General features: G+C 37.3%; 1 protein-coding gene across 12 annotated transcripts in view; it reads right to left on the bottom strand.

The window, feature by feature from the left end:
* Nucleotides 1-26356, bottom strand: part of LOC5566589 (probable phospholipid-transporting ATPase IA) — a 328884-nt gene that overhangs the window by 103896 nt on the left and 198632 nt on the right. The window contains exon 1 of one of the 12 annotated variants that reach the window (XM_021853388.1): nucleotides 7425-7601. The exons of the other annotated variants lie outside the window; for them this stretch is intronic. Coding sequence (XP_021709080.1) covers nucleotides 7425-7473 — 49 coding nt within the window. The 5' untranslated portion in view covers nucleotides 7474-7601. Of the gene's footprint in view, nucleotides 1-7424; nucleotides 7602-26356 lie in introns of those variants that run through there. 12 annotated transcript variants of the gene reach the window in all.

Genomic DNA, 26356 nt, shown 5'->3' with positions numbered 1-26356 from the left:
CATGTACATTTCGTTTCATCCCGTATACTCGTACAAAGCGAGTCGGATCAAAACATGGCAGCTGTCAAATCAAATTTGTTATCATAAATCAAGAGTACGGATAAGTTCGCAATAAAATCAACACACTCGCATTGCATGATGATTTTCATCATATAAGATATGCACGCATATCGTCTTCACTTTTGTACGTATAAGGCATTTTCACGACATCTTATACGTGAAACTTTGCACATGTAAGCATCTCCTAACGCAAAAGGTGATTTCGTTATACAAATATTCTGGTTGTCTGGGTTCTATGCATCTCAACAAAATTTAAGGTTTCTGTTAATGTTGTCACATCACATTGATTTCTCATGGCAGATGGTGAATTCAGGAACACCATGGCGAAATAAGATGATTTGAAACTGATTTTTTTCTTCTGTAATCACAGCAAAATTCAAAATTTATGTTTAATTTGTCACATGATGTGTGATCTAATGAGCAAAGAAGGCTTTTTGTAGATTTTCATCATAAAACGGAGTTGGCAATCGCTCGTCGTAAGCGACACACGTTCTTTTACTGTGCTCAGGTTTAACTTTACTGCTTACCACGTCTATACGTTGCATTCGATTTAGAATGACATCGTATAGAAAGAACACCTTGGTGGTAGACTTTAGTGTCCTGCCGAAGCGACCAGATGTGGACCAGGTAGAGGAGTTTCTTCGGGACTTTGTCAAACTTGACATGGCGGACGTTCGTAACGTCCAATTACACAACCTTCACAATCGTGTGTACATAGAGATGAACGACGCCGGTGTAGCCCCGCGGCTATTCAAACAACATCATCTCCAGCATTGCATCGTGTACAAGGGAGTAACGTACCACATCCCGATTTACGTGGATGGACCTTTAACGACCTTGAGGATCCACGATCTTCCTCCGCAAATGGCAAACACTGTCATCAACGATCACATGGAGCAATACGGTAAAGTGATATCTATTGAAAACGAAGTGTGGAAGAATTATTTCAAAGGGTTACCGAACGGCGTCAGAATTGTACGTATGCGGCTGGATAAAGCGGTACCGTCGCACATTGTGGTCAACGGACAGCATACATATGTAAGCTGCCAGAAAACTAATGAACCAAAGGCACAGCCGCAAACACTTCCAAAGCCGAAAGAGCAAAACAATAACGACACCAACCAATCCACTACAATAAGCCCATTACCGTCAACTGAAGCTGAAACAAGCGACGACGACAACGACGACAGCACCGATGACGACAACGCACACGATGGGACGATAGAAACCAGTACGGAGCTGGACTCTGCGAAGAGGCGATTGTCAATCGATAAGGCGGATGGAACGAGAGAAGAACAATCATCGAAAAGAGCATGCAATGAGAATTCGGAATCGGACTGGAAGGTGTATAATACCCGATCAAGAAAAAATAAGATTGTAACAAAAGATTAGAATTAATATTATACGACACGAATGCACTATTTCAGTGTAAAGTGTCGCTAATAAAAAAAAAAAAAAAAAAAAAAAAAAATCATAAAACGGTATATAGTTTGAGATGGTGAATACTGGTGCGTCTACCCTATCATCTCCTGGGATTTCTCCAGGAGATGGTTCCAAAAATGTGTACAGAAACTGATCTCTATAAAACATTTTCAATAAATATCAAAAGAAATTCCTACGGAGGTTTCTCTAGAAATTCCTCCATGGATTTTTCATTGGACACTTTCGCACATTTGGGATTGCCCGAGCATTTTTATTTCCAAGGATTTTTTGGAAGATGTGAAGAATTTCTTCTTGGTCAAATGCTTTAAGGAATCCTGGAAAACTTCCTGGAGGGGTCCGTGTAAGTAATTCTGGAAAAATCTAACAGTAATATTCAAAAAGAGTCTTCCTTAGCACAGTGGGATTCCTTCTTCTTCTTCTCAGCTTAGGTTCTTATGAGCACTTTCACCAGGTCCGTCACACTCGGGCTCAGATTGGGTACCACTTCTAGTACTGCATTTGGTCCCTCGGTAGTACAAAAGGCACCCAAGTTTGACAGATTGCCGTACACTTTGAATGGCATTCTAGATTACCTTATGAGCCATAAAATTTTCGGCAATTGCAAGGGACATGGGGGTCTTTAATTTGTCTTTGCTTCCACAGTTATTTACTGAGAGCTTTCTTTGCCAAAGTTGCCGTTTTCGCATTCGTATATCGTGTGGCAGGTACGATTATACTCTATGCCCAGGGAAGTCAAGGAAATTTCCATTACGAAAAGATCCTGGACCGACCGGGAATCGAACCCAGACACCTTCAGCATGGCTTTGCTTTGTAGCCGCGGACTCTAACCACTCGGCTAAGGAAGGCAGTGGGATTCCGTTATTGGCAACAAAGTCAAAATTTTCAGATGCCAAAAACAAAACCCTTTTTCATTTTATTTTTCAAAAATTGTTTTTAAAAATACCATTAGGATGTTGTTGCACTCGAGTTTATCGACAGTTGTCATTCTATGTGACTGGGTTACTATGGACCAATGCACGAGCTCACTATTTAACGTTTGAGCGGTGCCGTGTTATTTATGTGACCATGGAAACCAATGAATTCGGCACCGCTCAAACGTCAAATTCGTGAACTCGTGCATCGGTTCTTGGGAGTCGACGAGTGACATATGAGATATGTATGCTTACTTTGATCGACAATGACTACAGACGAGTAACGTGAATTCGCTCGAATTTCAAAACAGACCAAATCCAGTTCATCACATGTGTTAATGATTTTATTGAAAATAAAGTGTAGTTTGCACGCATTTGTTATGGTTGCGCCATAAAACGGCGTATTAAATCGCTAAAAATAATATGAATTCTGAATTGTTTATATGCACACATTGGAAAAATAAAAATATCGTAAAATACGGCTGCCTAACTAACCCTAATGAATTTAACATAACTCGATTATTTTTTTCAAATCGATGCAAGTCACTTTCATACGGGTTTGAGAAAATTAATTGAGAAGAATCATAACATATCTTCTAAAACTGCTCGCATTAAAAAACTACAGTGAGAGGCAAAATAAAGTGCCCACCTTACCAGTTTTCGAATTTCTCTCATTGATTTGGTTCAAATTAAAGTTAACACACCTAAATCTTTTGTGATATTTTATTTTTGATGTTCGTTTAAAGTTGCACTTACGAAATTTTGATTAAAAAAGAATTTTACTTAAAGAAAAAGAAAATCAATTTGTATTGAAAAAAAAGTAGTGACAAAAATAAGTGCCCACTTCCTTCTTGGCCCCAGAAAAGATGATTTAAGAAAAATAAAAAGCAATTTAATAGTTAATGTGTCCTCCTTTGGCCTTAAGGACTTGCTGGAGGCTCTTCGGCATGCTTTTCACCAGGTTTTGTAGGTGTTATGGATCTAGTTCTTCCCAGGCGCGCTCCAAGGCTTCAAAATAATTATTTTTGTTGGTAACACCAGTTTTTTCAACCCTAGCATCGAGAATCGCCCACAAATTCTCGATGGGGTTGAGGTCTGGGCTTTGTGGAGGCCATTCCAGCGGTTTAATCCGACAAGACCGGAAGAAAGACTTGGTCTTCTTTCCAGTATGCTTCGGGTCGTTGTTCTAGAGAAATATGAATTTCTCTTCAAGGCCCGTCTGGATCAGCGAAACCTCCAGATTTTCCAGCAAGATGTTAATGTAGGAATCTGCCGTCATTATTCCGTCGATTTTCACGACGCTTCCTACTCCACTCCATGAAAAACACCCCCAGACCATCACATTTCATCACATCACACTTCCATGCGTCACCGTTCCTTGGATGTGGCGCTCCTGAAGCTCGAGCTGTCTAACCGAGAGCGGCGGGCTCGTGTGTGATGCAGAGCACCACATCCAAGGAACGGTGAAGCATGGAGGAGGAAATGTGATGGTCTGGGGGTGTTTTTCATGGAGTGGAGTAGAAAACCTCGTGAAAATCGACGGAATAATGATGGCAGATTCCTACATTAACATCTTGCTGGAAAATCTGGAGGTTTCGCTGATCCAGACGGGCCTTGAAGAGAAATTCATATTTCTCTAGAACAACGACCCGAAGCATACTGGAAAGAAGACCAAGTCTTTTTTCCGGTCTTGTCGGATTAAACCGCTGGAATGGCCTCCACAAAGCCCAGACCTCAACCCCATCGAGAATTTGTGGGCGATTCTCGATGCCAGGGTTGAAAAAACTGGTGTTACCAACAAAAATAATTATTTTGAAGCCTTGGAGCGCGCCTGGGAAGAACTAGATCCACAACACCTACAAAACCTGGTGAAAAGCATGCCGAAGAGCCTCCAGCAAGTCCTTAAGGCCAAAGGAGGACACATTAACTATTAAATTGCTTTTTATTTTTCTTAAATCATCTTTTCTGGGGCCAAGAAGGAAGTGGGCACTTATTTTTGTCACTACTTTTTTTTCAATACAAATTGATTTTCTTTTTCTTTAAGTAAAATTCTTTTTTTTATCAAAATTTCGTAAGTGCAACTTTAAAAGAACATCAAAAATAAAATATCACAAAAGATTTAGGTGTGTTAACTTTAATTTGAACCAAATCAATGAGAGAAATTCGAAAACTGGTAAGGTGGGCACTTTATTTTGCCTCTCACTGTAGATAGTTTCTATTACTTCCCACAACAATTATATTACAAAAAATAAACCGTTTTATTCAGTACAAGTACTAAAATCGACTCAAGTAGTGTTTTGTATTGATTCGTGGGTAAGTCACTTCCATACAACGGAGCGGTGAAAGTAGCAGTTAGGTTGCAAAAGTTGAAAATCTTACCTACGCCGTTTTGTAAATCTTAAATTAAACGTTCCAAAAGTGAAAAATCGATTTGGTTCAGGTTGGAACGCGTAGAATTTTGTTTGCGAAACCCGTAGGATCGATTAAGAAACTTTGTGCACTGACTTGAGACTGTTAGAATAAGTTTTCGAGATATATTTTATACGAGCATGTAGATTCCTACATCCTCAATCGGGATTGAACTCATGTTCATGCAAAGTGTAAAGTAAACAATCTTACTATCCCCAGAACGATCCAGAATAATTATTTTTAGGTTGTAGAAGTCAAGACATTTTATTAGGTAATTGATACATTTTGGCCAATACGATTTCGCTTATTTCATCACATAAGATTCGCAGTCTTCATTGATTGTGCTCATATTTCTGACGCTTTTCAAGAGATAATAAGCGGCACAAGGCAATCAGAAAAAGCCGTTGGGGTATATATTTCTCTAGGAACTGTCTAGACTATATTTCTTATATGTGACCAAGACCTTTTATAGCTCTTGCGTCAGTGCTTGCGCTTAGTTAAAACGGATAGTGCAATATCTGAAGAATGAAAGTATCATTTTTATTAAGTGTACAAATTGCCGGCAGACTCATGTGGGCTGATTACACAGTATGAATGCCTGAGAAACGACGTTGGAATTCTAGTCAAGATACTAATAGAGATAAATGACTTCACGAAATATTGCGAACACACGACCATCCCAAATAAATAGTCACGTACGGGATCCCTGGAGATTGGTGGTAATTGGGGAAATATCCACTAAGACGCCGTCCACAAATTACGTAACGCTCTACGGGGAGGGGGGAGTTGGCTCAAGCGTTACGGCTAATACCAAAAAAAAAATCCATACAAAAAGCGTTACGAAGGGGAGGAGGGTGTCGAAAATTTTCAATTTTAACGTTACGTAATATATGGATGCCGCCTAAGATGGAGCTCTGGACTGCGGTAGGCATGAAGCTGACCTGCTGTTTAAATGATTAGGGAAAGTGTACCAGTTATGGCCATAGTGGTTCCCAATTTGGCCATATGGGAAATTTTGATAACTTTTACATTTTAAATCTTTTTGAATGTTTTAACATCAAGATATATCCTAAATCTAACTACTACAACACACAAAAATTTTCAAAATTTGGAGACATAAAAGTAATCACGTATGGCGAAACAGGGAACCACTATGTCCATAACTGGTACACCTACCCTATATAAAAAAAAAATTTGATGAAATTTAAAAATGTTGCCAAAAACGGATCAATTTTGTTGCTAAAATCGGGGGTGCCAAAAATGGAGCATGCCAAAAACGGAATCCTACTCGTAGTAGGAGTAGGAGTAGTACTCGTTGTTGAATTTTAAGAGATTACATTCATTATCAATTTTACAATTTTCACACCGTATTTTGATTGATATTTTATTGTTACCTTTCAAGATTCCTCTAGTATTTATCTAGAAGTTACAGTCAACTCTCCACAACTCTATATTCAAGGGACCATCGACTTATAGAATTATCGAGTTATAGAACATACCGATAACAAACATTTTAACATCAAAGGCTCAAATTTCTATATTTTCTATACTTTTATGATCACTTCTGCAAACAGACAATATCATTTTGTTGATAGCATTCTAAAAAATATCTCTGGACACTTTTATCAAAATATTCGAAAAATCCTTGATTTTTACTAAAAAATATTTTTTTTATTTTTATGTTTTTAAACTTTTATTACAACTTGCAAGTCCTTTATTCACTGCCAAACCAGAAATGGTCCATGTCTCCCTGTATAAAAATGGGTTTTTAAATGGATATCGAGTTATGGAGGGAAATTTTCCTCCCACGTGGCATCGACTAGTGGAGACATCGAGTTATAGAAAGATCGACTTATGGAGAGCATGATGTATGGGAATTTGAAGGGACCGCAAAATCCATCGGGTTATAGAATATATCGAGTTATAGAACATCGAGTTGTGGAGAGTCGACTGTATTTCAAATATTGAATATTTTAGAAATTTGTTCAGAAATTTATTTACTGATACTTGCAAGTCTTCTTTAGTAACATGACACTGAAAACAGCTTTTCGTATTTCTGCTAATATCCGATAATATTTCGTGGAACAAGTTTCGTATATATAACACCAGTTTTATTCACCATATGAAATATTTGTACTTGACACAGTTTCAACTTGGTGAAATTTTCGTGAATTGCAAGTTTTACTATTAGTAGTAAATAAAAAAATAAATAAATCAATTGCGTGATACATTACTTATAAAAAATATTTGAATTTATCTTGGAGAAGGAAATTCATTACGAAGCTGGCCTCAATTAATGTTCTGTTGAATAAAATTATAACAACTTATGTAAATGATTTTATATTTTCAGGTTTTTTTTCGTTTTGGATACACATGTTATGGTTTTACTGTATACTATATGGACAACTCGTGGTAAGCAAGCAAATATCGATCTGGTAACTGATTCAAGCGCAAGCAAGTTCAAAGCACACCAACAGTTCTCTGACGGTGAATGAGGTGGAAGAATTCTTGGAACTGTTACACATCCCAATGCAAATAGGTGGAAAATTGGTCGAAGCATAGGCTTAAAAAAACAACAATATCAAAGAGAAGATATCTTACGGTTCACAAGACGCAGCCTCAGTGCACGATACATAGTATTGAAGGCCATCTTTAGTTTGCTTCTGGGCCTTACAACAAATCCTCCCAACAGGGCGACGTTTTTCGCGAGGTCGCTGGAATCAGCAAATTCTACACATTAGCGTTCAACCTTGAGATTTTCCCATTTAGATAAGCGAACTCAGCCGCGAGCTTGATTCCGTCACTTTACACACCATGCTATTTACTAACTTATGGTCGCACTTTTCACCAAACACTTAGAAACGGCATCACGATGGCGAGGGAGTTATTTGGAAAATCCATTGGGAGAGTAAATAACGCCTCCGCCCCATAAACTTATTCGGTAATTAATTTGTACACTTTGCTTCCATCGGAACGGAAAAAGTTTTTCATCGCCTCACGAACCATATATCGATCATTTTACACATCTTCCAAAGGGCACAACATACGTCAATGGACACTATTATCACTGATTGGGTGTTCGTTTTTCAACTTTGACACTTTTTTCCTCCTATTCTTGTCACCCAAACAGACTTCAACCAGACGGAAAATCTGGGCCTGTCGTTTTTCACGATTTTCATCAATATTTTTGGGATCGAAGAACTCCAACTTCGCTGATGATGACAGTGGTGAAGCATATGTTTGCTTGGTTTGTCATAATTCAATCGGTATTTGTTACAAATGATTGCTTTCACACCTCGCCCGTCAGGTTGGGAACATGAAACTCGACACTTTTCGTCCGAATCAGCGTGTTTTGAATGCTAAAAGTATAATTTTTCGACAACTTGTCAAAATCACAACATCACTCGGAGCTCGTAGCAGCTTATGCGATACCAGTTTTTTCCTCAGCCAGATTGGGAGCTCGAATGTGAAATGTCAGACTGGCAGCAGACAGGATCCTGTGAGTGAAGGTACCACTCATTCTCACAAGGAGCCGTCGGCAGGACATTTTCAACCCTCCTGGTTCCTTGAACGGCAGTTTGGCGCGCACTCTCTCTTTGGAGCGCGTGGTGTAACTCACTTACCCGTCACGTGTTTGAGGTAGGATGTCGCCAAGGAACGTCTGTTTGCTCTTTTTGTTGTGATTACATGTTTCGGTGTGATAAAATTGGAATGGACGAACGATGTGCACTGGGTATGAGTTCATAAATATTGGACTAATTTTGAAAAAGGAAGAGTTTGAGATACCTAATGAATTCGTACAGTGAATCATCAAGAAAATTTCTCCACGAATTCATACAACTTGATACAAGTAGTCTTTGATAGATTACTGGAGTAAATGTTTATTCATGGGATTAGGGACAAAATGTCGAAAGACGACAAAACGTCGTATCCCAAAACGTCGATTCCCAAAACGTCGATAGGGACAAAACGTCGAAAGCAGTCTTTTTTCTAGCATACACGGAGAACCGAAACAACTCAAACATAAGATAAAAAGTACTCAAAATGAAGTACCTTTCCAACACTACTGTTTTGGATATCATTTTATTCTGACTTTTAAGTACTTTTAACTTAAACTTGAGGTACACTTGAAACTACTTATTTTTGAGTTGTTTGATAGATATTGTTTCTGAAATCGTTCAATTTTTATTTTGTTTTGTTTCGCATTCTGAGAAAGTATCCAAACGCAAGTATTGATACAGTACTTAGTTTTGGATGAAAATTTTATTTGTGCGTTATAGTAAGTTTGGTCGTCGGTCGAATGCAGGTGCGATCCGGGTACGTTATTTTTTAACTATTTTATCAATTAAATTCCCATTATAACCACTTAATCATCGATATTCAACAGATGGGTCAAAACCGAGACTGCCACCCTGGCACGTAAGGATCATTTAGGGATCAGTATGGAGTGATCATTGGTAAGTTTGTTATTTCATTTTATCTACGCCACGATATGTTTAACCTCAATTTTTCCCAGCATTACAGCCTCCGAACGATGGACGTAAAGAAGGAATGTCCTGCCGATAGACCCTAAACAACGGAAGCACACGGAGTACCTGCAGCAGATTCGCACAACTGGGCATTTAATCAAGACTGTTGGACATATTTTTGTACAGTTTTATTTAAGAGCAAATAAAGTGTAGTTTGTCAGTGTTGTATATATGTGTAGGGAACAATTAACAACATAAAGAAATCACCTATTTAATTATTTTCAAAAATCTGCTTCTGCACAACTCTCGGTATTGGGTACATTTAATCCAAAATACAGTCTTTGTAAAACAGTTAAAATCACTCAATTCAATGTATTAGTGGAATGACTCATAATTAGGTACTTTGCAAACAACTCAATTTTGAATCATTCCACTTAGCTGTCAAGATGAGTGAAAAAGACTTAAATTTGAGTTGTTTCGGTTCTCCGTGTACACGGAGAAAATGAAGTACCGTAATCCGGGGGCAAATTGATTGGTATTTTACAACTTTTTGTTGTGCTATCGTTCGGAATTCAAATATTGTCAAATGAATTTTGACAAAATCAGTACTCCATTGATCTTAATCAGTTTATGTAATCGATTTTTCATAAAATAATATTTAACGTATCATAAAAATAGTTTTAATATCAAAAAATTAAAATGATACAGTGGGGCGAAATTGATCACCATACAACAAAGCCGGCTCAAACAAAAAAATTTCCCTATCTACTAAATCAGGGTCTCCTGAATCTGAAAATGATATCAAAATTCTTACAACTTGAGTTTTTGATCATTTTATTGCAAAAATAATCTTTGAAAATCTGCCTAATACGCCTAACTGTAGGCAATTTCCATTGAAATAAACACATTATTTAAGAATAAACGGTTACTTGCTATGCTGTATGATATCAAAAATGAGTTCAGTAGTTCATACTTAAGCTTGCACAACATTTTAAATACTCAAAGTTGACATGTAGGCATGGCACTAGTGGATTGTGTAGCACGGACATTTCCAACTGGATTGATTACACCTTCAAAACGTGTGAATATTTCTACGCAAAACTGACCCTAATAAAAATGAAATAGTTCAACATCATTATTAGACATCTATAAACTAGAAAACATGGAACGTCTGTGGTGCCAACGAAACCTTCAGCATCTTTGGGAGGAAATGTTTTTTGGTACCGAACTGATCATATTCGCCCCAGTGATCAATTTGCCCCCGGTTTACGGTACTCAAAAGTGAGTTCATTCTACTCAATTCGGGGGGTTCGTGCGTTAACTTAATTTTGAGTTGATGGGGTAGAAGTTGTTTTCATTTGCAAAAAAATACCTACTGGCTAAGTTCTTTTCACTCAACCGGCAGATCAAATAACTCAACTTCCAGTAGTATGCCACTTACTCAAATTTGAGGTAACGCACAAAGGTTCGGTTTTTGAGTTGTTTTGCTCTTTGCTCTCTGACAACAATAGAATGAGCGAATGAAATAGAGGGAGAAAAATAACTCAAAAATAAGTTAAAAAATGCTCATATATGAGTTTTCCGTTTTCTCCGTGTAGGACAGGACGTGACAGCTCAACTAAGACTGCCCCGTTGTTTTTCAGTCGATGACCTTGACGATACAAAAGCCAGTGCTACCAGAATCCTCATTAAGCAAATCTTGTGAACAAATTCATACATCAAAGCTCATAATTTGGTCGTTTTTTGCACGCTGCATTCCTTTGGTGCAATAAAGGATGCAAACTTATTTAAAATCAGGTTTACATCCGAAAGCGGCAATAATTTTAGAAAAAAATCGACGCAATTTCCATTATATTGCTCAAACTGAAGTATTTGTTTTTATTTTAGCATTGTAGGAGCTCATGCGATAAACTTAACATCGAATATAAACAGATTTGAACCAACAATATTTCATGAAAAGTTTTCAAACTTTTGGTAGAAACTGTAGTTTATAAACTAGCAAAACGGCCGGACTGGCAACAAAGTGCCCTGTTGCAATCAAACTCAGCAATCTGAAAGTAGGCTTTTGCCGAAACAACCAATGAGAACTGGTCTGTTTTGACAGGCAATTAGTTTCGTTTTTGCACTTTGACCTAGGACAAGATAGTCAGTGCTGGGAATGGTAATAGCAGTAGGCTTGAATTTCACGAAAATCACGTGCCTCTCTCACTACAGTAGTTTAAAATCGTGAATCTCATCAAATAGCCTTTGTTGGGTACATGAATTTCTCTAAATCAGTAGTGTTATTGAAGGCTCTAAATGCGGGAAATGCAGCGGGAAATAGAACATTTTTCTACAGTAATTGTGGGTTGCCCTTAGCAACGGGTGTTTTGCAATTTTCAAGGCTTTTTGCCTACAGCAGCGATGGGCGTGAGTTTCACTGGCATCGCTGACTGTGATAAGGCTATCCATGAGGACTTTCCGCGATAGGACTGACAGCTCAAAGTGTGAATGCAACCGAAACGAATGAGTAAACAAAGCATGCGAGTGTTGCCGGAGCTTTACATTTTCCTTTGTAATCGAACGGTCACTCCAATCGTGAAACGTCAAAAGCTCTTGGTAAACAAAAAACCAGCTGATCGCAGCTGTCTCATGGATTGCCTTATTGGCTTTGTTTGACTACAGTGGAGTGAATTTCAGATTTTTCCCAACCCTGGTCCTAGTTTCTAGCGAAGGTTTTTGGATAAATAGTGTTGCTAAGGAAAAAATGGTAGCGATGCGAACGGCATTGGCAACAGAAAAAAAAAATGCAATTTTAATCACAGTAAGCATGGAACAAATTTTCAGAAAAATGACATTCCTACATCTATTTCTGGCGAGGAAAGAAGCATCTTATGAAGCTAATTAAAATTGAAGCTTTAAATATGCAGAACTGATCAAACCAGTCAACCTTGATGTTGGGAAATATACCTTCAGCAATGCATTCCACAGATCCCTAAGCTATGTGAAAAATCGGGTTCATTTTCTTTCCCAATAATTCCAATATTTCTTCAACTCTTCTTCTTCAAACGCTCCTTATCCACATACTATAGCCACAGACAAACAGACGTAACACTTAGAACAAATTTCTACAAAATCCATCGCCCAGTTTACACCATCATCATCTGGTGAGCATGTTGCACGAAAACGTGTTTCGTGCAACAAGTCCGGCAGATGGCGGTAGTGTGAAACGTCAATCGCGAAAAACAACGATGCACGCGCCTATGGTTGTGAGATTTGTAACAAAGCGAATTTGAAATGATCGTTGAATGATTGATCGATGGAAATTTCGTCAGTATTACGTCTGTTTGTCAATCCTAGTTCTTTCCAGTCACATCCAATTAAACCACATTATTTTAGTGAAACAACGCGCGCAAATCTTGCCTTCTTTATTGCATGCTTATGGATTGATCACTGACTAATCTGTTGCCCAGACAACCAGAATGTACATATAACGAAATCACCTTTTGCGTTATGCGATGCTTAAATGCGCAAAGTTTCACATATAAGATGTTGCGAAAAGGCCTTATGCGTACAAAAGTGGAGGCGATATACGTGCATATTTTATATGATGAAAACTAACATGTAATGCGAGTGTGTAAATTTTATTGCGAACTAGTTTGTACTCTTATGCGACTTAATTTATGATAACAAAATTGATTTGACAGCTGCTACGGATTGATCCGACTTACTTTGTACGAGTATACGGGACGAAACGAAATATACGTATGAACTCATAAAATAGCGTTTTATTCGAGGAAACTCATCGATCAAACGATATTATCCACCATGTTGTGCGGGTGTGATGAAATTTGTGTAAATAAACGACTTTGTTCGTAAACTGTTATGCGACTTCTGGTTGTCTGGGTGGTGTTGAACATACTGATCGGTCTCGCCTCTCTTCGTGTTCCGAGAATGTGTTATTGTGTGATTGTAACAATATTGTTTGTAGTTTACTAAGTAATCATCCTTATCATCGAAACATTTTCTGTTCAAAACTAGAAATTATTTGATTAAAATGTGTTCACTGTGTTTTGGTTGGAGGATGGAATACAGTGAACACATTTTTCTGTAAATTTTCTTGATTTTGAACCAAAAAACTGCTTTTGAAAATTCCGAAATCAATGACGGATTCTGCCCCCTTAACTCCAACTTGAGGTTATTGATAGTTTCATTTTCAAACATGTGTTTGGCTAAAATAAGCACTTTGATGACAGTGTTTTGTAACCTGAAAATTAAAAATAAATATCTTAAACAATGGACCAATGCACGAGTTCACTAATTTGACGTTTGAGCGGTGCCGAATTCATTGGTTTCCATGGTGGTTATCACGCCCAATGGTATGGGTGTCCTAGTGTAGATGTAGTTGTGAACCGTAGAGGAAAACAATATGCACTCAGTCTCGAAAAACACCCAGAAACCGGGTTTAAATTTTTCAAATTGGGTAATATTTACATATGCATTTTGATGAGTCTGGAAAGCGTGTGCAAGTTTCTTTGAGGAAAACAAAAACAAACTGTGTATGACGAGCGTATGCTAGTCTACGTGTGTTCAAAAGTCACTAAGCTCTATAGTAAATTTAAAAACTTGTTCATGGTTCTCATTACTTCAACGCTTGTTTCAGTGTAGTTATTAACTGAGAACTTTGCCAAAGTTGCCATTGTCGCATTCGTATATCGTGTGGCAGGTACGATGATACTATATGCCCATGGAAGTCAAGGAAATTTCCATTTCGAAAAGAACCTGAACCGACCGGGAATCGAACCCAGACACCTTCAGCATGGCTTTGCTTTGTAGCCGCGGACTCTAACCACCCGGCCAAGGAAGGGTTTTCACGATTTGCATCATACTGAGGGGTGAACTCAAACTTTTGCACGATGACTTGAATGACTGTTTCATTGATTTTGAATAGTTTTCAGATTTTTCCGCAAAAAATTCGTAAGCGCCAATCAAAGAATATAAGATTACGGTTTTAATGACAACTATGTTTTTTCAGTGGATTTTTTGAAAAATGTCACAACTTTAAGTAAACATTTAGTATACAGAATTCAAAATAAACATTTAGTATACAGAATTCAAAATAAACATTTAGTATACAGAATTCAAGTAAATTAGTGGCATTTTTGTATTTCCAGCCTTCTCTGCCAACAGTGCACATTGAGCCATATTCCCCTATCTTAAAAATAACCAAGAAAACGTTGGGTTTACCATTAAAGAATAGTGAGTGTCTTCCACATACTTTTGGTTGACCAAAAATCAGCCTTGGAATTTCTTTGATACAGAGAGTAAGAAACTGAGAGTGAGTGCTTGAATCAAAGTCCTTTTCCTTGCATGCAATCAGCCTTTCGAGGCTGAATCTGCCAGTAAAGTGTGAGTTCCAGGTACGAAAAGGAGTTCTTGTTTTTGTCGCTTCGCTTTGGGCCAGTATTTCGCAATCATAGCCATACCCACCAGCCATACATATGTATGTATTCGTAGAATGGGCCTAGGTTAAGGATACTTGCCATTTTTCATTACTCCACAATGGGACGACAATAGTGCATCCTTTCGGCATTTTAAAGACGCGATTATTCTTTTTCTCGCCAGCGCGGGATTTAGCTTTAGTGCGCAGAAGCCGAACCTATCCTAAATGAAAACATAAACATTGGCCACAGGAGGGAGGCACACGCAGGGCTATTTCAGTCTATAAAGGCTCGGGTAATGGTGGGTGGGAAATGGAGCCCAATGTGAACGAACGAAGGGAGCAATTCTGCCATATGAAAGCTTGCAATATTTTTGCCTGGCGGGGTGTGTATGCGAACGTAAATTTATGAGCTTCCGCACTGTTCGACCTCCTATTCGACCCAGGTATTCCCAATTTTTTTTTTTTTTATTCCTCGCAACATTGGTGATTCACATTTACATGAAATAACGAATGATTAGAAGAAATAATTAACCCTGAAATTTGAACTGCTTACATGCATCAGAGACGAATAGAGACAAAGTACCCAAGTAACCACAAGCATTATACCATTGCATTAATTTGGTCGAAAGTCAACATTTTTTGCATTAATAATGTTATCATGCATTTATTCAATAACTGTCAAGCAATGATGCATTTGATTAACATTGTAAATGCTTTGTAGCATTATTTTAGTATAGCATTATGCTAAGCGTTTAGAGTGAATATACAGTTATGCTGTCATAAAAGATAACATAACCTCATTAAACGCACTCGAATCTGTAATAAATAAGTAAGACGATCGAGCACGTTCGCACTCGCTTATTACGTTTTGTAGAATATGGAAGAATAATGAAATGACTTTCTTTCATCTCGAACCCCCATTTCATGATTTAAAGATATATGTATTCATTCAAAATTGTTGTATTTTATCTATGAGACTCTTTTATTCATAAGGAGCGAGAGGAAATGTCGATTAATTTCTCTCTACCGAAATCTGTTTAATGCGCTAGGGCTTTGTTTTGTGGATTAAGTTCTGTTATTTCCTCTACGAGAAAGAATGATGATCAAATTATTTCTTTTGATGTTTCATTTGGTAAGGAAAGGAAATCAATCGCCGAAGAGAATTCTTTCTAATCGTAATAACTGGGCGAATAGTAATGTTAACACACACAATGGCTTCGTTTATAAGGAACTTTTATCCTACCTTATTACATCAGCAGCTTTAGCACAGGACACCAACGCGCCAGGCATCCAGCACACCATCATCCTAGTTGTGGGTTCGAATCCTGATTTCAACAAAAAAAAACATTAAGCTGGTAAAGAAACCCATTGAAAGGTAGTCAATGGATTCATTGTTTTGTTTATTTTTAACGCAAGCGCAATGTATGTTTACATTGTTTTAAGCTAATATACATCATGAACCCTAAATATACAAACATAAATGCTTTAGTAGGGCTTATGCATTAAAACTGCTTTACCAAGTATTGCATTAATTTGGTTGTTGTGGGGCCCTTTTCCTCTTTAATTATGCTTTATAAAGCTCTTAAAGGTTATGTCACTTTAAAACAAAATCTGATAGCATACTATAGAGCAAACATAGAGTATTCATATAAAACTTCGTGGTTACTTGGGTAGTCGAGTTCAAATTGGATACCGCTTCTAGTACTCCATTTGGTACCTTGGTACTACAAAATGTACCCAAGTTTGACAGATCGCAGTACACTTTTCACGGCATTCTAGGTTTTGCTCTGTTACCTTAAGTGTCATAAAATTTTGGGCAACTGCAAGGACCATGGAGGTCTTTATTTCATTTTCGCGAGCATTATAATATATATTGTACAACTGCATCATCACTGCTTCTTGGTTAAATATATGTAAATACTAAATAAGCATAGCTCTCTTAGAAATCTCTAAATCCTTGGAAAAGAACTTTAGAGAAACCGTTTAAAAGTTTTGGGAAGCCCTTGGAAACCTATTGGCAACTCCTTTTAAATCAGGGCTGCCCAACGTACAGGCATTCCTCAGTGTATAAGTGCTGGTGATCTTCTATTTTTAGGCGACAATGGTGCCTGCCACGTCAGAATGCAGACCAATGTGGGGAAGGGGGAGGAATTGATGATGCATTGTACTGGCTCCCACGTAGACCGTATATACCACTGCATCTACGCCAGAACATGCGGGAGTGTATGGATTGGGAGAAAGGCATGGCAGAGAGGTTTGCTTTTGTGGTTTGCAGACTGCCTATGAGTTAGGCGTAAGGAAGGCATGCGCGTGTAAGAATGGAAGCGTTAGGGAAACGGTTTCTTGTCCGTCTCTGGTTCTAACGTTTGCTATGAACGAATAGGTTGAGTGTGATATATTTAGAATGGAAGATAGAAGCAAGTGAGAGATATACAACTACAAAGTATGATGAAAGGGGCGGGCCTGGGATTGAACCCATGACCTTCTGCTTATGAAGCAGAAGCGGTAGCCATCAGACCACCAACCCCGTCATAGAAACGCGTATTTCGACCTCAACTGTAAAAAAAAACGATTTTCTCCTCACATCTTCTATATCACATTGCATCGAGGTAGCCCTGAGTACCCATTTTGAATATGGTTCTATAACTCTATATCAATATAAGGATAGCTGTCTGTATTCTATATTAAGTTAGTTTTATTCGCAGAATTTAACACGATCGATGAGGATTATATTTAATTTGTTTACCAGCATATCGGTCTATTTTGCTCAAAGTAAGAGGGAGCATGAAGAAGAAAGCAATGAATACTAGATGGATAGGTACCGCAAGGGAACGGGGAGAGAAATTGGATTAGATGTTGAAGAGGGCATACCATATGAAACAGTATTACTTGAAACGTCCTTCCTTGATGAGAATTATTGATTCGGGAATCCCTGCACTGAGGAACCCAAACCACCCTCATTCGTAGGGTAGGGGTCGGTATTTCTGCATCCCAACGAATATTATGAAGATAGTAGGTATGTACACTTCGTGTGTACGAGTCAAAGGAAAAAATAACCGACGAACGTTATAAATATTCATGTGATTATGACGTTTTTGCTATGCAGTTTTCCACATATACTATATCGACGGAACGTATACAAGTTTTTTTTTTTCGCAATAATTGCCAGTTGACTCGCGCTGGAGGACCAACTAGCACGTGCTCGAGCACACATATTGATTTGTTATTGTTGGTCCTTTTGGCCTGTTCACGCCCCAAGTAGGTCAGTTAGGGATAATGCGTATCAGCGCTTGTTATGTTGTGTTCACCACATCTTCAATGGGCCCAACCAGCTGAAGCTGGGTGTGATGACGTCAAACCGACACAGTTGCCGCCAATAGGCATGCCGAGAGAGCTCCCACTGGGAATGTTTTCCTCCGTAGTTAGACTAGGTAAACACATAGGTTGGAAGCAATTGTTTGCATTTCTGCTTTCTTGTATGTCGGTTTATTTGGCTGGTGCAAAGTTGTGGTGGCAGTAGTAGAAACGATTCCATAAGTGGAGGCTTTATATGAAAGCTATTCATATGAAGAATATCTCACATGCTTCGATTTTTTTCTTCGACGACACCTTCACAGATTTTTCACTCAGTTTTTTTAACTACTGTGTGGATTTAAGTCCTTAGTAAAATACATCTGATGACACTAATACATAATTTCTGTACGATCTGAGCACGTTTTTCGAAGGATAATATTTTGTTTCAAATGTTGGTGCTTATAAAAGTTTGTATAGGATAACAAACATCTGATTTTAAAATACAAAATAAAGAATCTTTTCTTAATAAAAACATATGACAATAATACAAGCTGAACTTTTCTCTTAGTACCATTATACAATTATAGTTCAAGGATTCGTCACATTTAGAGCTCTTCGGGATAACGAACTTTGGTTCAATGTAAAGTCTGTCCACGATAAATTTCGGACACGGATGGCGGGTGTACCACAGAAAGTTCGAGAATTTTACAGAAAGAAGGATTAACATCCTTGTCAACTGTTTATTTTGCAGATATAACTCTTTTATTCTAAAATAAACAATTGTTTTTGTTGAATTATGAGTAACTTTTTTTTGCTGCCATTATTTGGGTGTCCGAAATTTAACGTGGACAGGCTTTATTAAGGGTCCTCAAGTCAATTTCGTAAATACTTGGGTATTTATTTAGCTAATTGCTTTTAGTCGAAAATTTACTGGCTTGAGTCGTCAGGGACTATCTGCTTTAGTTTACATTTGACTCAGGATTCGATGTATTTGGGGTAGCATCCATGTGATTGATTTATTTGAGCTTGCAGTTTACTTACTTTGCCTTCTACTGAATTTCCATACATTATTTGACGACTACCTAGAAAGTGCGCTTTGGAAGCCTAAGCAAGTGGTTTCGAGTTTTCACCGCCGGAGTGAGTTGGCAATAGGGGAGCTCGTTTCATGCTTCTATGTTAAATGAGTTATATAAGTGAACACAGATCACTTTTGTGACAGCGGTTTCAATGTTACGTTTATATATTTATCAAAGACATTGATTAGTTCGTCACTACAAGTGTCGAACTGAAAGAACCCTATACCTGTGAAACTGAAAGAAGCCTTTTTCTGTGATATCCATGAAGATTAGAAATTAGAGACAGAGTTCTTATAATAATGGATATCACAAACATTCCTTTCTATGCCTAACGACCTTAATGTGAAAACACAACACACATGTCGATTTTTGTATTTACAAAATCTTTGAATGGTTCGTCACCTATCGACATATTTTATATTGAGTCTTCGTCTATGTCGATAATTGACTTTTTCAATTGAGATTACATTATTCGCATCACTTACCAAGGCGAATCTAGATTTTGTAGCTTCTGTATCCTACCCACTAACAAAAACTCTTGCCCGTGACAATGATGAAGATGCAGAGGTACACTCGGTCTTTAGTAACAATGAATGTCACACTAACATACCTTGCCTTCCCCGATGACCGTGAGGACTTGGCCGGCGTCGTTATTGGCTGTGTAAAGTTGCGAATTTTATAAATTTTACACTGAAGATGGTAAGCTACTCCCAAGCTCTGTCTGTTGGTTCTTTGCGCAATTTTGTCAATCACGGAGTAGCAACTACGATTGTACGGTCATCTATGCTCATGCTCATGCACAATACTTGACAAGTGCCTAGGCATTGTATATACAATAGTAAGAATTATGTTTGGATGAGTATTTAAATAATTATTTCGAAATAAGTGCGCTTTGTGAAAGAGGTCCACGTGATTGAGTTGAAAGCTTCGTTGGCCTTTGTGTACATGTGTGGCGTACTTTGTAAAACGTCCTATTAGTGGATTGGGAGTCGTGAGTTCGATTCTCACCGAAAAGACGTGCAATTTTTTCGCAAAGATCATTTCAGTTTGCCTATTCAATGTCAAGGTAAAAAGGGCTTTTTGTATTTTTTTTTTCAGTTTTTGTGTGATATATAAGCTACTCATAAAAGACTATTAGACTTCAACTACCACATTAACATCAGTAATTTCGATCAAACGGCACAATTTCGCCAAATGGCATTACTCCAAGAAATCCGACAGAAAATTCCACAGTAAAATCTCTAGGTATTTCTTTAGATATTTTCACAGGATTTTTGTTTAGTATACCCTCTGGCTGATTTGTATTGCCTCAACAGAGGGCTTCAAATATTTCTTCATCAATTCCTTCAGAAATTATACTAGCATTTGTTCTAAAGGTTGATTCAGTGATTGTTTCAATTTTTTTTCTTGGGTTTAATCAAGATATTTTTTATACTTCATTCCTGATAATAATTTTGATATAAATTTTCCGCGATTTTAACAAGGGCTCTTCCATCAAACTCTTTTCGGAATTTTTTTTTTTCTTGAGATTCCTTATGAAATTCAAACATGAATGTTATCAAAAGTTTTTTTTTTCAGAGATATCTCGTAAAAATTTCAAAAACTTCATTAATTTTTACTACATAAATTCTTTTAAAATTAACACCAAACACTACATAAGGAATCTCTCTCAGATGTCTCTCAGATCACTACAATTTCTGCAGAGATTCATATAAGAATTTCTCCAAAGATTTTTTTAGACACTCCTTCAAAATAGTAACATCAAATTCTGCAAGAGCTCTTCTTGGAATCCCTGTTTCTCAAGAATACTATGGAAATTCATCTACGTGTTTCTAAAAGATTTCCTTCTACAAATACTGCATGAATTCTTTCAGGAAGACCTCCAAAGCTTTCTTAATGATTGTTTAATATCCTTTGGAGAAACTTGCGAAATCTAAAATGCAACATGTTGAGAAATTTCCTTTGAATTCTGTTTTATGATGCCCTTAGGGTATGCATAGCTAAATAATATTGAATTGCAATGCATCTGTGAAAGAATCCCAGTTTGAATAATTGGATAAATTAATGCGTACCGTAAAACGGGGTAATTTTGATAATGCGAGTAACTTTGAACTGCGATACCCACAACATACTAAACGAAATAACAAACTTTATGTTCATCAACTAAGCAAAAGTAAAGAGCATCAGTATGACACCTCATGTCAAAGCTATTTTCGTTGGAGTCAAGTACAATTGTGGATTTATATGCAAATATTAAAAAATATGAGATTTTAGCATTTTGGAAACGCTCACAATCAATCTGTTCTACGGTCATTATCTGATGAAGTCATAATGAGTTCGTCACTTATCCTTGACAGCCTATTTGTAGTAGAACATAAATTCGGTCTGAAATCTCTTAGCGAAAACCATTTTTACAAACTGGGACCATTTTTGTAATCTAAGCCAGAAATTTCTATATAGCGTTAAACGCCTAGAGGTATGCAACGCCCTATAAATGTTCCGTAATTCGTTCTATTTCGTTTGATTTATACTCTATTATCAAAGTTACCCCAAAACCGAAAACCGACTTTCGATTTTATGAAAAATTTTATATCCATTCAGAATAAATCTTTTGGCAATCTATCAACTGCAATCGATAGCTAGGATACCGGTACTTGCTTTAAAAATATAAATTATAAATTTTTGAAACAGTTTGCATAAATATTTAAGTTTTCTTCTGAAAAACTATCAAAGTTACCCCGTTTTACGGTATATTTAATTCTTGGAATATCCATCATGGAATCCCAAAGAACTGCTTTAATTAATTTCTGCAATTCGCTATAGGATCTTTTTATGTAATAACTAGAGCAATTCCTAGAATAATCCGGGAAGAAACACTCGACAAAATAAAGATGATTTTTTTAAACAAATTCCAATTACTGGAGGTAATTAAACTTTTTTGAAAAATGATAAACCTTTTGAGGTATTCCTGAAAAAAAAAAGAATGGTGTCCAAAGACTACATATATAAGGCAAATTATTTTGAAGAATCCCTGCAGCAATTTCATGGGGAAACCCTTCCTAAGACTTGGAGATATTCCTAGTGAAGTTCTTGATCGAATCTTTGAAAAAAATCCAGGAATATTCCTGCTAGAATCCTTTGTTAAACTTTGCTTCTGGTGGAACTGCTCAGTAAATTATGAAAAAATGAGTTTTGTTTAATATATTTCTGTAAGCATCTCTGAAACAGTTTTCTGAGAAATTCATGACATATATATTTAAAAAAAATGAAGAATCCCCAAAAGTGCCTTTTTGGACGCAGACTTGAAGGTACTCATATAAACTTCCTACCAATTTCTTTGTTAGAACTCTTGAAACAATTTTCGATACGATTCCTTGTGTTTTGAAGAAATTTCTTATGATTTTACCACCAGGTGGCGTTAGTAAGTATTAAACTTAAGTTTTGCAAATATCTCCAGAAATTTACTACTTAGACATATGGCGCCTTTAACAAAGCTGTTCAGTTAGCTTCTGAGATATCTGCAAAACAAAAATTATGTGTTCACTAGCACCACCCGGTGGTAAAACTTTGAATAAAATGGCTTGAACATTGATAGCCCAGTAGCTGCTGAACAACTTTTTCGATGACACCTTCTCTCCAACTGGTCATACTACTGAGATATCCGCAAAACAAAATTTTAATGCTTACTAGCGCCACCTGGCGGAAAAGTCTCTAATCTATTAGCTAAAACAATGTTGGTCCTTTGGGCTACTGAATAACTTTGCCGATAAGATGGTGTATCTATTCAAGAGGTTAGGATTCTGAGATATTTTCTTATCAATAGTTTCGCGCACAATAGCGCTGCCTGGTGACGTAATTCCGTATCTTAGTAACCACCGCATGTCAGCAATTGAACTACTGAACAATTCTTCCGAAGATACCAACCCTTCGAAACATCAGCATTAAAATATGTTACAATGTTTGCATTATCCCGCAAAGGCTCATATACTGCAAGTCAGAAAAAGCGCTCCTACTAGTAAAATTCTCAACTAAAAGATGATCCTCAACTCCTAGAGGTAGTTACTAATTAGCACTGCAACTTCGCCCAATACAGTACTGTGCTATCTATTAACACGTACGAGATATTCAACAACACCCCTATTTTGATGAAATCCTATAAGCCCATTTTCTTATATAGAGTATCAATTTCCCGGCCATTTTACTTGTCCCGTGATTTGAGACAAAAAACGACGATTGTCTCCAAAAATCCCGGGATTTATCTGTTTTCCTAATTAAACCACTCCTTCCGTTGAAATGGAACGAAAATTTCAACTTTACAATGGTTTAACAATTAAATTAGCATAGCATAGCATAGACTGACTGTACATGTCAATGGTTGCTACTCCGTGATTGATCCGAACCGGTAAGAATTGCACTTCGATCCAAATGAATAAGGGATGGGATTTTTCGCATATTCTCGAAGTGCAATTTTATCAGCTCTCATATTATTGATCAATAACGGCGCCGGCCAAGTCCTTACAGTCAGTTGGGAAGGGTAAGGAACGTTATTGTGTAATGGTCGTTGCTTTTAGAGACCAAGAATACCTCTGCATCTCCACAATCATCACGGTCGGTGATGCGATCCATGGATTAGGAGAGAAAATACGAAACTTAAAATCGCAGTAAAAATATAATGAAAGAAATTATAAAAAAAAGTCGTCATTCATAATATCAAACTATTCAAAGGTTATTTTTAGTAATGACGAAGACAGAAAGGATTTTGTATTTTAAAAGTGTATGTAACATAAATAAGGGTATTGTCGACACATGTAATGACGAACCATTCAAAGTATGTTTGAAAATTAAAAAAAAAAGTTACGTTGCAACAAAAAAATGTCTTACGTCGACATTCATAATGTCGAACTATTCAAAGGTTATTTTGACCAATGACGAAAACATAGTGGTATATTAAGTTTAAATGAAACGCGAAAAAGTCGACACTTGTAGTGACGAACCATTCATAGCTTGTTTGAAAATAAAATAAAAGCTACTTATAGCAACGATAAAAATGAATTACCATAAGCATGAAACGATCTCACCAGTACTTCATCCTCGGCTGAACACGAAGCTTTTCGCACTTGATCAACACGAACCGAACACGATTGGTCTTGACTCCGTTGCGCGTCCCACCGGAACATGCAACCGAATCAAAAGACCACGCACTATTGTTGATTTTTTTTCCGCACTCGAATGACGCGAACCGAACACGATTTGTTTTGATTCCGTCGCACGTTCCATCGGAACACGCAACCAAATCAAAAGACCAAGCACTCTCCTCTGGCCTTTACAAAGCCCTTGGCAAACGAACGAAGCCACCGAAAACACACTCCGAGCGCGCGAAAATGAATCGGACTGCTTGGGTCTTCGCAAAGCACTGGGCAAACGAACGAAGCCAGCGAAAATACACTCCGAGCGCGCGAAAATGAATCGGACTGCTCTGGCCTTCGCAAAGCACTGGGCAAACGAACGAAGCCACCGGAAACACACTCCGAGCGCGCGAAAATGAATCGGACAGCTTGAGCCTTCGCAAACGCCTCTAAAATGGTTTAACAGTTAAATTAAGAGAGATAATATGTTTTTAGGAAAAAAGTTATAATAAAATAGTAATTATAACATAGCCGTTTTTCAGTGGATATCAAGGTTGGGAAACAGTGTTACATATGTTCTTATGAAGTAATTGAAGAAAACCAAAGCTACTAATTTTCGAAATTATGTTTTAATTAAATTAAAGTATTGTTAACATTAGTTATTATATATTAAAAATATTTTAGAAATCTTGAACAATCATCAAATCTTTGAAGAACAAAAAAAAACGTCTTAAGATCATTTAAGTTACTGAAATTGATCATTCTAAAAGGTAACCCAGGTGTGGATATTTTTAGATTAGTGTTATAAAAACTGCTTATAATGAAAAAAAAAAACACACTATATATCCTTTGCAACTTGACTATCAAAAACATATTGCTTATAATTTGATAATTTGATCTTTCCATGAAAATAACTAACCACATATTCTATTAATTCATTCAGCCACTTCATGAAAAACCGATCTAGTGGGTCACCGAATCCGTGAAAATTTGCTATTTTGCTCCTTATCCGAAATAAGGATACACGTGTTTTTGGATTTTTTTTATTAGGGTGACTGTGAAGCTTCTTCGTTGACAGCTTTAGTGGTAATAATCTGCACCAGAAGCATGGCCTGCTTATACACATCCAGATCTACCACATCTCCTTTTGTTTAACACAAGTTGTGCTTTTTCCGTATTGATCGAAGCAATTTATACAGCAGATAATTGAAGCAACAATGTTTCACCTACCGTCGGACGGTATTTACAACATCGGTGAACTGTGTTCAAGATCTTTTGCATCACGTATCGCAAAGTATTTCAAAAAGTTACTCAACTTTTGAATCAACTCATTTACTTATATTGTCATGCTTTTGTTTTTGAGCCAAACCGATTGCATCCGCTGCTTCGGATGATTTTCCCAAGACCTAACCGTTCTGATTATATTTGTTTTTAAAACGCCTCCACGTGAGGCGAGCGTTCACATTTTTGCCGAATATTACGGATCGTACCCGTCACCCTTGTAGGCGAGCATTAGACTTTCCACCAAACCCAACAGTTCGGAACTGTTGCTTCGGCTGTTCCCTTCAAAGGCGAGCATTCCAGATTCCTCTGAGCCCAACAGATTGTGTTCATTGCTATGACTGCTAATACACTAACGGTTTAACTTTAAGTTATGCCACTAAGGAGAAGAAACAGAAGAGCGTTATGCGGCTTGGCAAGAAGAAGGAAAAAGATCGCGACGCTGAAAAAGAGCAGTGTGTAGAAGGTGTTGCTAGGCTGATTTGTTCCCCGAAACAATCCCATCCTCGTCGCCAATGTGAAGCTTCTTCGTTGACAGCTTTAGTGGTAATAATCTGCACCAGAAGCATGGCCTGCTTATACACATCCAGATCTACCACAGTGACCATTTCCAAAATAGGGTAACCAAAAAATGGCGATTATGCAAAATTTTAACTTTTGAACCGCTTGACCGATGTACATGTGTAAAAAATGTTTTTTTTTACGTAAAAAAAGGTAATAATTTCCGTTTTTCGTGTTCGGGACAAAAGGGGCTATTGCTGTTCTCATTTTTTCTTGAAAGTTCTCTTGAAATTTTACGTTTACTGTCAAAATTTCAGCGATGTTAGTTTTTTATTTTTTAAGATATATATTTTTGAAAATAAAA

The sequence above is a fragment of the Aedes aegypti genome, chromosome 3 (assembly GCF_002204515.2).
Source record: "Aedes aegypti strain LVP_AGWG chromosome 3, AaegL5.0 Primary Assembly, whole genome shotgun sequence".
NCBI classification, from domain to species: Eukaryota; Metazoa; Arthropoda; class Insecta; order Diptera; family Culicidae; genus Aedes; species Aedes aegypti.
This window is presented reverse-complemented; position numbering and strand designations above follow the sequence as displayed.